The sequence below is a fragment of the Stigmatopora nigra genome, chromosome 8 (assembly GCF_051989575.1).
Source record: "Stigmatopora nigra isolate UIUO_SnigA chromosome 8, RoL_Snig_1.1, whole genome shotgun sequence".
Lineage (NCBI taxonomy): Eukaryota > Metazoa > Chordata > Actinopteri > Syngnathiformes > Syngnathidae > Stigmatopora > Stigmatopora nigra.
The window spans coordinates 10675383-10689951 of record NC_135515.1 but is presented as its reverse complement, the minus strand read 5'-3'; the positions used below and the strand labels follow the sequence as shown (position 1 = coordinate 10689951).

Here is a 14569-nt window from a genome sequence, read left to right as displayed (position 1 = left end):
CAGCGCTTACACGTCACAATCTGTTTAAAAGAAATACACTTTTAAATATTATTGCTTTGATATTTATTGTTTTCCACCTGAACAATACATTTGTTTATTTAGGTAGCGATTAATTTTATATGAGCAATATTAAAAGGTCTGATCATGAAAGATTAATTCTCTATGTGCTGTAATGTAGGCTAGGGCCCACGGGAATTGAAAGCTGGAATATAAAACAAAGAAATCACTCTCTATTAAAAAAACAAATTTGGACACTTATATCACTACTGCCGCCTTCCTGGTAATGACTTGTATGTCCAATGACAGAAAGGGGATAATGAAAAGGATCTCTGTAATAAATTTATAAGGGTTTGTTGTTCATGTTTTTTATTTGTTTGGTTTGGAAATCCTCAAGGACACTATTTATGTGTTTGTGTGTCTTTGTTAGAGCCAACTGAGCAGACACATATTATCACCTAAAGGCATCCAAACTGAAAGAATCACACAAACTTCTAACGAAGACTCTTTGAAACCAACAACTTGATTAAGACTCAAGAGAGGTTTAGAATCAGGTGTGACCACCGTGGGTCATGAAACCATGTGTGAACGCATGCCAACAATGCGCTTATAATTCTAAAGTGGAATTTGTTTTAAGAAAAACTTGAGGTCCTCCAGGTTTTCTTTCTTTTGGCATGTTCCATTTCAAACTTTGCAGCTCACTACCCAATGATTGTCCCTCTGGTGAAAAATGCAGTATTGCCTCTGGCAAGTACTTTATTGTTTTCCTTGAAGCTTCTTCTGTTGTTCAGAGCAAAACAAAACAGGCATTGCTGTGAGTTCCGAGGCAGACATAAAGTAAAATAAATGCTTCATTGTATTTTACTAGTATATTGTACGGCTCATAGAATTATTGACGAGGAATCAACCAGTTAGGATAAGAGGAAAAAGCTATAACTGTCTGACTAATGTTAAAAAACACATAAAAAATGGGTACAAGATGACTTGATGACAAGATGATCATCATGCTTGGCTTTTAGCATATTTTTCCACACATTATTATTTTGGGGGATGGAGGGAAGCAGGCCAATACAGGAGTGGAATAAGTTTATTGTGTGTCTTGATCACCATGGAAACTAACATGAGGGAATGTCAGTAGCTAGGTAATTGCAACCAATTGGAGTGCAGTTAATGGGTCAAAATTGTCTGTAAAGGGCCTTTGAGGTTACATTGAAACAAGCTTTATATTGCAGTTTACTGTTCATGAAATAAGTCCGCTTAACATAAACAGAAAACTTTGGATTGAAAATGTTAAATGTTTTCTATATTTGCTCTGTGAACAATTACAGAGCAGATGTTATTTATTCATTATAGTTTTTTTTTAATTGCAAATCCTTAAAGGGCTTGTTTTCCTTCAGTTTTTCCCCCCATTGGGCCTTTTTACTTAGGTTAGGTATGTTTACCCACTGGTAAAAGGATTGTGCATTTTTTAATCCAAGTATGGAACACTTGTCAGTAGGTTGTCTCTCGCTGGTAACGTGACGAGTAATCTAGTTTTCTTTTATTATTTTAGCCTCTTCTATGGAATGACAGTGATTTGCTATGGGAATTTTGTGAAGGGAATTTTTTTAAATTGCCTTTTATAATACTGTTCGCTTAAGTAATTCAATGGGGGATCATTGAGTCTGATAACTAATTTTGTTTATGTATGGTGACTATATTTTATTTTTGGATGACAGAGCAACATAATCTAGTTTTTTTGTTTCAATGAAAATTCTGTTTTGTTCCCTTCTGTTCTATTCTATTCGATTAGATTCGGTTCGACTCGACTCTATTGTGACAGCATACATTTTTGGTAGTACAGCCATGTGGTATATTTAATTTCATTGAGAAAGAAAGAGTTATTTTATCGTTAGTTATTCAGTCATGTTTCCAATTTTCTTGCAGCCAACACACCTTGATGGTTGAAATGAAACTATGCAACAAAATGAAATATTCAATTATTATAGTACAATTCCTGTATCGGCATTCATTCATCCACAATAATTATTCTCTTCTAATTGTCAGCGAAGGATTTAATTATCTGTCCTCTGTCAGAACAGATAACTAGTCAATATCGTACAGAAACACGCAACTGTTTCCATCACTTCAGAGGACATTACATTGACCGGCTCTTGGAAAGTCTGTTTAAATAATTGCATAATACAATACTAAATGAGAAAACAAATTATACCATCTAGTAGAAATGTATATCGTCAATGAATAGTAAGGTGCCGGACAAACAAGTTATACGCCATGCTATTTCTAATCACATGAAATCATCATTCTTAAATATGATCATTTATATACTTGCATTTTATAGCGAGACAGAATGGGATTCCTTAAACATTCCCAACAAAAGCTCTCAGGCTTGAATAATGAACAATACCGAGAAACATTAACAAAAAAAAAGTCATGAATGACATGGCTCAATAGGCAATTACAGAAAACCAATAGTGAAGGGTGCTGACAGGATTTAAGCACGTGCAAGTTCGTTGGGGCAGCAGTTCATGTGTTTGACAGCTCTTTAATTGACTGTATGCATGGCAGATCTTTGTAACTTGTTCATTTTACCTTACATGCACATACACTATTCACTCATTGGTCTCAACTCTGATTTGTTCGAATTCTTTCTTCTTTCCACATTTCAGGTCATAAATTTTAAAATTAACTACTTCACACCACACCATAGATATACAAATGATATTGCTGAATACATCTTTCACAGGGTTGGTCACAACAGAATGTATATTTCAGATGTTTAGGCAAATATTGCACTTGTGAACAATTTATTGATTCAATTTCATTTTCTCGTTTCACAGGTTCAAGATTTGACTCACTCAATCGAAAAGGTAATTTACAGTTTGCATTCATTCAATTTTTGCTTTAACGTTTCAGCCTTATGGTAATGTGAACCTGCTGCCCATTTTGTGGCAGATTGAAGCTACTGGTTTTACATCTGCGGCCTTCCCACTGTAGGGCCCAGAGTCTGTAATAATCCCTACCATCTGCTGTGTCTTTTTACTACCTTTAGTGCATGCCCAGCAATTTGTTCTCTAGGTTCTTTATTTTTCATCTGTTTACCAATTCCTCTTTTGAGCAGTTACCTTCTCTCAGTATAATCTTACTTTCAACCTGACAGGTTTTTTGCACTTCTTCATGCTCCTTCACATCTAGCCTTCTGGGTGTCACCACGCATATCTTTTCTCTGCACATCCCCTTTATTCTACCATATTTATTTATTTATACATGCACACAAACATTTGCTACAGCAGGTCAAGCCTAATCGTTGGTTTAAGCAGATGATATCCACTAGGAAAATCCTTCTATTCACATTAGCAAGCGTGCTTATTCCCAGAAAAAAAATACTTATATCAGCAGTGATTTGCACTATTGGGATTCTGCTAAATGGAGTTGTACCTTCAAACTAAAGTTATCTCTTGCTTCTCGTGGATTCTCCATCCATCCATCCATAACGACATAAGCACAGACCTGAATTATAATGCGGAGGCGACGAAATAGGATTAATTTATTCAACATTTTGACTCCATCCACAAAGAGAATTGGTGTAACCGTATTTTATTATGCTTATGGACATGTCTCATTATCAACAACCTAATGTTTCTTATTGTCCAGTACTTAATCTACTTATACCGTGTTCAGTACTTAATCTACTTATAACGAAGCATGTACTTCAAAACTCTTATTACAGTCAAATATATCCCCCAAATTTACCCCACTGCCCCTATTTGTATGTAGTTGTACTAGAAAATGGAAAATGTTAGCTGTCTACCTCTAAATGTCTACATTGATGCAGCAAAGTCAAATACAGCTGTGTACAAGAAAAATGGACATCTACTATGGTGATGGCCAAAATATAGCCATTAATGACATTATCATCTCCATGGCACGAGCCATGTTCAGCAGCTGGTTTAACAATAGAAGAATGAAGTAGGAAATAAAAAGTCAGCCAAAAACAACTGACTGAACATCATGACACCTGTGCTTACTGCGCATCTTACAAAGCAGGAGCCTTCACACAATACCATGTAATTGTGAGATTTTGCCAGATATGCTACTGAGTGACAGCATAGATCATGCACAGAGGGGCATACGCGTGCAGCACTGAGCCTTTCCCTGTCCTTTGCCTCATTTCTTTGCATGATTGCCAGCTGTTCTATTTATGCTAAAAGTGGAGGTCTCTGCTGGTCTGAACTGCAGTGAATGGCTGTTAATAGGCACTATTGCGATCTTCCTCAGGGTCCCACTTTGCTGCAATGTCATCATTGGCTCCTGCAGTGGTTTTCAGAGATTAGTGTATTTGAATGTAATGCCGTGCTCACTACCGCTGATGTAAAATGAGGCACATTTGGCTTTGCCATTCCAAGTGTTCATAATTGAAATGCTGAATAGGCAGCTAAGGCTAATCATAGAAATGGAGTCTGCAGTTGACGGGTAATAAAGAGGATCTTGTCACGAAAATTCTATTACCACGCCTGTAATGAGAGTTCAAATACTATGATCTGAGGACAATAGTTGGTTGGGAATATTAGGAGAGAGATGGAGCAGCAGGAGGTAAGAAGGGGTAATAATAGGGACATTGTTCTTATTTTACATGAGCACTGTATAAAACAAAGGAAAAAAAATAGAAGCTTCTGATGAAACGCATTAAGTTGAAATTTAATTGAACAAACTGCAAAAGAAAGTTTGAGTGTATGATTACTGCTATTAGATTCCAACCCTGTGCCTGTCTTTAAAGTACACACCAACATTCTTTGAGTCAATTTCAACTACCCTAACCCCATTTATACAGTGCGCGTGGAAACAGGTCAATTCAAGAGTGATGCCATAATGGGACATTGAACAAAAGTGGCATTGTGACCTGATGCAACGGGGTCGCTGGAGCCTATCCCAGCCAACTTTAGGCAGTAGACGGCAGACAAGGTGAATTGGTTACCAGCCAATCACCGGGCATGCTCACACTCATACCTATGAGAAATTTACTATTAAACCACCTTTCTATGCATGTTTTTGGGACGTGGGAGGAAACCGTTACCCAGAGAAAACCCACGAAGACAAGGATAGAACATGCAAACTCCACACAGGAAGTTCAGATCCCACAGGGGACTGAAACCTCGATCTCAGAACTGTCAGATGGACATACAAACGACTCTCTACCGTTACACCATGAAAGTTGTTATTTATTCATTTTTAGAAGACATGAAGCTCTCTTGTTCCTCCAAAGACTACGAATAAGCAGCTCTACTCTATTAAAAAAAAACAACGTGTGGTCCAGACATTATAGTACAGTGGGGTCAAATATTTGCACCCTGCTCAGCTTTACGACATAATAGGAACACTTCATAACCTTATGGATATGAAATATATATACATTCCTTCATTCATTCATGCATTTTCTGAACCGCTTATATTCACAAGGGTCATGAGGAGTGCTGGAAACTATCTCAGCGATCTACAGGCACTAGGTGACCCTGAATCAGGGAGCCAGGAAATCCCAGGCACAAGAAAATAGCCAACCATTCACGCTCATACACGTACCTATGGACAATTTAGAGTGTTCTACCAGCCTGGCCTGCATATTTTTGAGACGGAAGGAAACCGGAGTATTTGGAGATACCCCATGCAAGCCTGGGGAGAACATTCACAGAGTGAGGACCGACCTGGGATCGAAGCCTCGACCCCCGAATTGCAAGGCCGGCGTGCTAACCACTCGGCCGGCTATAAATGATATATATAAAGTCGGTAAATTCTTTCATCATGCTTGTGACTACATCCTACAAATTCGTTGAATAATCAATATTCATTCATCTTGCATGGCACTTATTCTTGAAAAATTATGAATTCTTCAAAAATCTTTTTCAACCTGTCTTTCTTACCCTGATCATTTGCTCGAAGATCTGGGGTGGTTTGGAGTTAGTCAACGTTGCATCGATATATGATGCTCTACAGAAATAATTTGCCAGATGACTGACTGTCCATCAATTCTCAATTTCACTCTCTTCTCTTCACGTTTTGACCTTGCGACCTCTGCTATTCACACATCCAAAGTTTTGATTACGAGTCGGTTAGTGGTCCTATCGCTACAGCATTAAATTGAAGAGTGCTGGACATGCTCGCCTCTTCGCAAGAAACTTGATGCAGTAAACACATCTTCCTTCTTACTTTATAACCAAGTTCAATTTGGAAATATTTTTTATCCAGTTACATTTGAAATAAACACCACATGGATTTAACAGCATGCCAAGTACGGCCACCAGTGAGATCGGTTTTCCATTTCAATTTAGTCTGTCCTTGAATGTCCTCTTAGTTAGCACATCAAAGTTCAATCTGTAAACAAATTTAATTTGCACATACTAGTAGTAGCACATTTGCCTCCTTTCTAGAAAGTTCATGTTGAAGTCCCAGCATAGTTTTCCTTTGAGGAGTTTGCATAATTTCTCTGTCAGTGTTATTTTTTTCCTGAACTTTTGGGCTTTCACACACATCCAACTTCAAGTACAGATTTTTTTGATTAACTGGAAATATGTAAATGGTCATGTGATCACAAAATCAAGTGATTGCTCCTGAATGGACTAGTGTAGTCCAAAGTGTAAGCTGCCTCCCACCTATAGTTAACTAAACACTGCCATACCTAGTGGGTTCAATTAGTAGGCTCGGATTTGTCTTCCTGTACGAATGCATTCTTAATATCCAACTGCTGAGACAGCGTCAACAGCTCAACTGTTCTACTGTGAATTTCATCCTAAATTCACCAAGGTTACTAAAATGGCAGAGTGTTTACTTGCTCAAGGTCCTTGTCTTGCGATGCTGTTATTTGCTCATGTCCGCCAATATCCTTCAAAAATTAGCATTTTCTTTGGGTCACCCTGTACAGATTGACCCTCTAGACCAGGGGTCGGGAACCTTTTTGACGAAAAGAGCCATAAACAATTCATATTTTCAAACATTATTCTTTGAGAGCCATACTCAGAATTTAAAAGTAAAAATACATGAAAATGTGAGCATTTATTATTCATTTCACCACTTTGAAAGTAAAAAAAAGTCTGAATTCTTTTGAGAACATTATTTCAACGTTGCTAATCAGTGAGTATCAATGAGCGTATGCATGCAGAATAATCTAATGAAGAAAGATAATGATTTAATGAAGAAAAAATTATCATTTGAAAAGGTGCTAGAGATCATGTCGGCCCCACAGTTCCAGCGGGACGCTCCCATTGGTGCGTTCGGGACTTAGGTCTCTCACCAGCGGTTCCCATATTTTACCACACAGATTCTTGGAGAGCCATATACATCCATTAAAAGAGCCACATATGGCTCCCGAGCCATATGTTCCCTACCCCTGCTCTAGACAGAGGGTGCGACTACTCAACCAGAGACTTACTAGCAACAGACACTATTTTCTGTACGTGAGACAGGCCTCGTGCTACTAGAAAAGTCTCTTGTGGGCTGTGGTTCTGCCAATGTGAAATTGTCAAAAATAAGTTCTGTGACAAAGTGCATTAGTGCTCTCTGCTTGAGAAATGTATCCTGGTGAAAGGTCTGGATATCAACTCCGCACACACACAAACTCACCGCTTGCAGTGAAAAAAAAATAATTCAAAGTAAAATACATGAGTAGAATACGTTTGGAACAGGGAAAATATGGAGCCAAATAGTAATGAGCTGGAAGAAGTGATGTGCGAAGTTGGATGCGCTTCTGGGATTGACAGGGGAAAGAGGGGTGAAATGTTGCAGCTGTCTTAGATATTGGCTTGGGCTCCTTCATGAGTCATGGCATTCAAACACCCAACGGAGTAAGCAAGAGCTCTCAAAGCCGATTGTTTAGGGTGGTCTGACTTGTCTAATTTCAGCTCAAAATATCGCTTTCATTATAGTGAACCTTTATATATACCCTTTTTAATGAATACCTGAACTTTGCCATTAAGAAGACATATTCCCCTACCCACTCTTCACGGCTTAGTGTCCCAGGTGCCTTGTTATCCTTCCTTGACATGCTTCTATCAAAATACTCCAAGGAATTACATAGTACTGGACATCTCATATTTTGTCCTACGAATACAGTATGTGATTGTCGAACAGCTATAGTAAATGATATTTTCAGTGATGGAGGAATTATTTTACTAACAAATCAGACATGCAAATTAGGGAGACAAAATTAATTAATATGTAGGTAAAATGGATGCATAAAAAGTCGGCAGTGGATAGAAAAAAATGAAATAAAATGTATTTATATTTTTATTTTATTTTTATTTTGCCTTAATAATTCTTTCGGGCGGACTGGTGTTTGAGTGGTTAGTGCCTTGGCTTCACAGTTTTGGGGTTGAGGGTCGATTCCATTTGGGTCCTCAATGTGTTTGCATCTTTTCCCCAGGCTTTTGTCGATTTTTTTATGGATACTCCAGGTTTTCTCTAACCTCCATAAAAAACGGCTGATTCAACACTCTAAATTGCTCCTAGATATGAATATGAGTGTGAATGGTTGTTTCCCCCGCCTAGTGCCCATAGTTAGCTGGGATAGGCACAAGTACCCCTCGCAACTCTTGTGAGGATAAACTGTTCAGAAAATGAATGAAAGAATGAGTGAATTATTTCACAAGTCTTGTTTTTATCGGAAAAAATACTTTTACACAGAAAGATAGATTTATAGAAGTCTGTGACCTGGTGGGTGTCATAATACTTCTGTTTATATGATGTGGTGTTTTTTTTTTTTTGCAAATACACTCAGCTTCCAGCCTCACTGATGACACAAAGCTTTTAGTTTTAAAAATGATCCAGGTCATGCTTTTGTTCTCATACATTATTCAAAAAAATATATCGCCCTCTTCCCTGTTGAAGAAATGCACAATAATCTGTTTTACTGGGTGTTATGTAATTTGTGTGAAGCTCTGGACATTAGGTCAATCTCTGCTGTTTTGATATTCCTTTTGGTTCAGAGGATCCTTATCAAAAGTAGATACCTCAGGAAAGTATTCAATTTTAAAGTGAACACCCCAAGCCTTCAATTCCGTTTTAAATAATAGACACTAGAAGTGAAGCCCTTTTTTGAGGTTATATGCATTTGCTTGCGTGCAACATAAACTCCTTTACTCACTCAAGAAGAACTCATTACTTGGTCTGACAGCTATCTTGTTTCTAATTTTTTTTAGGTGAAGGCCACTGCATATATTTTATTTACACGTCTGTGAATTATTCAGAGGAAGTGTTTCGAGATGGAGTGAGCATGCTAACTGTCTACCGGCAGAAGTGAACGGTTGAGTTATTCTAATGATCTGGCTCACCCCTCTATATGGCTTAGCATATGCCTCCGGGCTTGACTTTTTGGGTAGAGATTTGATTTGAGATCCACTTGCAATTTTGGTAACTTGTTGGGAGTTGAGAATTTTGATTTCAAATCCAACTCTCCAATTCGGTTCAACCAGGTTATTTGGGGTGTCATACATGCTGTGATCATGCCCAACTTCGCAAAGATCTTTCGTAGCAGCAGGCTTTGTATTCCCCTTTATGTCTTCCTTTATTTTATGCAACCTAATCCCTGTTCGCCTTCTCTCCTCCTACCCTCTCGACACACTGCCTCATTGAGCCCATCTCTTGATCTAGTCACTGCTTCATCTCAGATTTGGCTGACCACAGGAACTTCATCAAAAGAAATTCCATGGCTAGCCTTCAACCTTTTGCACTGATGATTTTCCAACGTGAATAAAAAAGAGCTTTGGTAGTTTTATTTCTTTGCTTTTTAATGATGTGAAAATTGGTCCTCCTTAGAAATGTGTGACTTGAGGCACCAATGATGCATGTTTTTGAAATGAAAATAGATTTGTTTAGCAATGAAGGGAGGAATTGAGTCAAAAATATCTTGTTTTTTGGAGATATGGGAACCAAAAGTATTTCACCTGGATTTTGGCCAACTAAACTGGTCTTCAAAGAAAAAGCAGTTATACCCCCAACCCCATCCCACACACATTTCGCCGTTCCCCATGCCTCCAAGATCCCCTCCTTACTTCCTCTGATCTACTGAACATCAATCCCTCATCCCTCAGAGCAAAAACGAAGGGAAGGAAGATGACAAAAATGAAATGACAGATTACCTGCTATATATAGAGCGAGTCGTATGCCGCTTCTCTTGTTCATCTTCTTCCATTGCCCGCAAGACATTGGATACACCTTTTTCTTTGGAACTGGTGATTCAAATAGACCCACTTTTCTTCACCGCAGTGCAAAATTTAACAGCTTCTCTTTGTAAACGGAACTGAACATCAGGGTGATCTCACAGAGTTGTTAATGGTTAGTAAAATGAATCGGCTGATTCTTTTTATGTCTTCAAGAATCTCAACCAGGAGATCATTTATTCATTGTTCATTACTACAAAAGACAGATGATCTCAATCCAAATTGAAAAGTCTTCTCCCCCCCACCCCCCATCCTTTTATCTGTATTTATATAGACGACAGAGAGCTTTGGATCATACAAATATGAGACAAAAGCAAATATTTATAAAATGTATTTATTTATTTTCACTGTTCTACTCGAATGCAGTCATACAAAGTCGAATACAAAATGTGACGATCATAAACTGTACATACTATTTTTTAGCAGTTTGTTTGGATTACATTTGATTCAAATGGTGCTCACATAAAAACTATATGGAACACCAACCTAAACATACATATGGAATATTCTTTTCCAATTAGTTGTTTTTCATCTCCTTTTTTTACATGGGTTTGTGCAAGCAAATTTTCATTTTTCAATAGAATGCAAAATTGTGTGGGCAGTGCAAGATAAACTGTAGCCACAAAGCCATTCCTTTCATGTTGATGGGAAGAGGAGAGTTATGTTAGTATAGAGTTGACATTCTACTTAATTTGATTCATTATTGGATGCGAATGCTAGATTTTTGCCACATGCAGGAAGTGTGCCAGATGTGTGTTTTGATGGTGAATCCATGAAAGCCTAGATGTGGCCTAATGGCCGATTGAAAAGATTGTATTTGTTTACCAATCGTAAAATAAATGTTTTAGTTGTGATGCATTTGGTATCATGAGAAGGGCATAAAACAGCTGTTACTTGTGATGTACATTAGGTTTAAAGTAGGGGTCCGAGATTGCTGAAGTGTTGATTAATATAATCGGGTGTGTTGGAGAAGGACCCTTGGTGACCCTTGGTCTGAAGAAAATAATTGCAAAATGGTTAAATGTATTGACCACTCAATATTGGTTGTTTATCTATATTGCTTTTTAATTTCCAATAGTGAATTTGAATATAAATAAACAAAATAATGTTGAAATTCATAATAATATACAATACAACATGATCCAAACCCTAATTCTACTAGAATGCCAATTGCATCATAAGATTGTCATGGAACTGGCAAAGCAAATTATCATTTAATTTTTCCATAACTCCAATTTGTATTTACAGTAGGTACATTTTTTTAAAGAGTACCACCCTATAAGAGTGCAATCTCTGTACCTAACATGAAAACTGAAGAATCATTAGGAACTGATTTTAAATGCAAAATAAAAAAAAACATTTAACTTGGTTATTGTGATTAATGAAAACAGTATCAGCCTTTATTATTATTCCCAGTACAAAATACTGTTCTTTTTTAAGAAGTGTACTTCTGAAAAATATTACTGGATATAGAAATAATCTTCCATCAAAAACACTGGGTTCTTGGAACCTCGACATTTGCCTTAAATGACTACGTTTTTTGTCTTTAATTTTTTTATTTGTGGTTATCTTCTTTCAATCTACAGTCAATATGTGCACAGGGAGTTGGAAGAAAAGACCAGTATTATGTAGCTGTTCCTAACATATGAGCATGCTCAAGGGACAATCTGTTTGTGTGTCTTGCCGTTGAATTGCTCATACAGCATGCATACACCAAAGACATCTGCTCAGTGACTCAACAGTTTTTTCCCAGTTCGAGTTGCCAAGTTGTTCAGTGTTGTAGTTCATAACTGATGATTCCTGATACACTCTGTTAGTTTATTGTTGTTTTTATTATCAAAATATATTGACTTCAATATTAAGGTCCCTTGCGCCCATCACTGAATGTAATTAAAGCCATGAGTACATACTCGAGCAATTATTCACAAAAAGGTGAGTTTTACTTTTCAAGAGACAATTTTACAGAACATAGACTGCAAATTGCACTGCCTTTCATCTTCTTTCATCTCTATTAAATTTTTCTAATGATCTTGTAGATATCATCTGGTATCAGCGTCACTCCTTAAAATTAAAATTAGGGTGGAAAACAATGTTTTTTTTTAATATATTCTTCATGTCAAAGAAAACAGGCATTTTTTATTGCATTTGCAGAGGCTGTCAATTGTACAGAGGCTTTCAAAAGTTTGTGCCCCCCGGATAAGCCCTTGTTTATAAAATCTAGATGTGATTATCATTTTTTTGGCACATTTGTTTTGCTCTTTCTTATCCAGGAAATCTTTGAGGTATGTTGTGATGCTGATGATTTATGAGTAACTACTGTGGGTCGGATAGAGGATTAAAACAGAAATGATGCACTTGAAGGTTTTCTTAACCATTTATGGAAAATAGCACTGGTTCATGTGGAATAACGTAAATCAAATAAATAAATCAGGAATCCAAAAGAGAAGACCTGAAAGCGTCTATGCTTTCTGACATTTGCCACTGAGTGATTGTAAACCTAGTCAAGTGCAGAGTTGTGCTCTGACAGGCAACAAGAAAATGACAGTGTAAACATATCCATCTGAGGAACTGTCACTTTGGGCGGGGAATCCTAAAGATGAGGTACAATATGATGGATATGGAACCAGTACTCACACTTGTAGGAAACATTCTCAATATTTCCAGTTCACAAGCTACTAGAGCTTTGGAAACAACAACCTGAGATCCTCTTGTTGCTAGGATGCAAACAAGAGAACTGGTCTGACACTTAAAAATACATCTTTAGCCCGAGGGGATCAGAAGTGAGATTCTTTAGTTGAGTTTGTTAGAACTGTCCTTCCGATACCCAAGCTCGAGAAGAAGGCAATTACTTACATGTGCACACTACCGTCTCTTACAGACTCTTAACCTCTCCTGGTTATACGCTCGTAGAGTGTGATTTAACGAGGCATTATCGAATAGTTGAGCGTGCACTGGGATAGAATGTCCAAAGGTAGACAAAAACACCTATAGTACTCTCTACTATATGTTCAACTGCAGCGTAATGAGCACATTTGGTTACACCGGAGCATCTAGGGGCAATTTTAAAGCCCTCAAGCATGTAGTGTCCATCCAATGCCATCAAGTGGGTCTGCCCATTACTGGATATTGTCTTGGAACAGACAACGAAAGCTGAGATTTTTCGTTTTGCCTCGTTTAGAATTGGTACAGAAAGGGGATAGCATTACCTTATCTTTTTACTTCTTCATGTTTCACATTATTTAACAATATAAACTACTTAAATAATCTTTTTAATTCATTTATTTCATGTATTGAATAAATCAAGTGACTAATTCTGTAATGGATTGATGCATTTTATACACGTTTTGTTTGAAAATGTCTTCTTTTCTTCAAAACAATGACCTGCTCAAGGTTAATGACCCATTATATTGGAGTGAGGGAACCACTGCCACCTATAACCTACTTCCAATCAATGTAATGTATTTTTCTTGCATCACATTGCAAGTCATATTGTGTCTTGTGGAGACACAATAAAGAAAGCTTTACTAGAGGTGGAATGGTCTTATTTTCTGGTTTATGAAAGAGTGGCAGAGGAGAGCAAATCAAACATCTATCGGGTCACTCTCGGTGTTAACAATGCTGCCCTTGTTCGGCATTATGGGAAAAGACCAGCAGGGCGAAGGAAAGAATAGGAATTCATGCTAGACCACCACTACCTATGCTGTCTTTATGTACACTGGTAATGGCAAGTGTATGCTGTGTTGTGAAGTCTATTGACAAACTATATGTGAGCTCTCAGTACTAAATGTCAGTGGTATTTTATTCAATGTCTTCATTACAGTTTATAAAGAGCCATTGTTTCATTCCATTTCACGTTTTGACGAGTGTAGGTTTCTTTTACATCTTATGTTATGTTAACAGGCAATCAAAAGGTATCCAAAATTAAAAATTATTATTTTAGAAAAAAACAAAAAAAACAACAACACTATTACAACTAAATTTTACTGATTTAAAAGAGTTAAATGAGAAGAAACATTATGTTTTGGGGGATAAATGACAACAAAGAAAAATTATGAAATTATCTATAAAAAAAATCACATCAAATACTAAAGACAAAGGTAAAAAAAGTCACAACAATATTAATAACAATGTTAACGAGAGGGCAGAAGTGAGTAAAAAGGCAAAATACAAGCAGATTTGTCCACATGAAAAGGAATGCATGATTAGCACAACCACAAAATCTTTTTCTTCTTCTTTCTTTGTTATGATGGAACAACTGTTTCCCCCCCCCCCCCCCCCCCCCCCCCCCCCAAACAGGTTAAAGAAGGTGAGACGCTGATTTTGCTTTTGCCCTCTGGTACCCTACAGTTTAACGCAGACACACATAG

At 37.3% G+C, this 14569-nt stretch overlaps 1 protein-coding gene across 2 annotated transcripts in view; it reads left to right on the top strand.

The window, feature by feature from the left end:
* igsf11 (immunoglobulin superfamily member 11) overlaps positions 1-14569 on the top strand; it is a 69327-nt gene that overhangs the window by 15515 nt on the left and 39243 nt on the right. Inside the window, exon 3 of one of the 2 annotated variants that reach the window (XM_077723049.1) lies at positions 2838-2867. The exons of the other annotated variant lie outside the window; for it this stretch is intronic. Coding sequence (XP_077579175.1) covers positions 2838-2867 — 30 coding nt within the window. The remainder of the gene's footprint in view (positions 1-2837; positions 2868-14569) is intronic. 2 annotated transcript variants of the gene reach the window in all.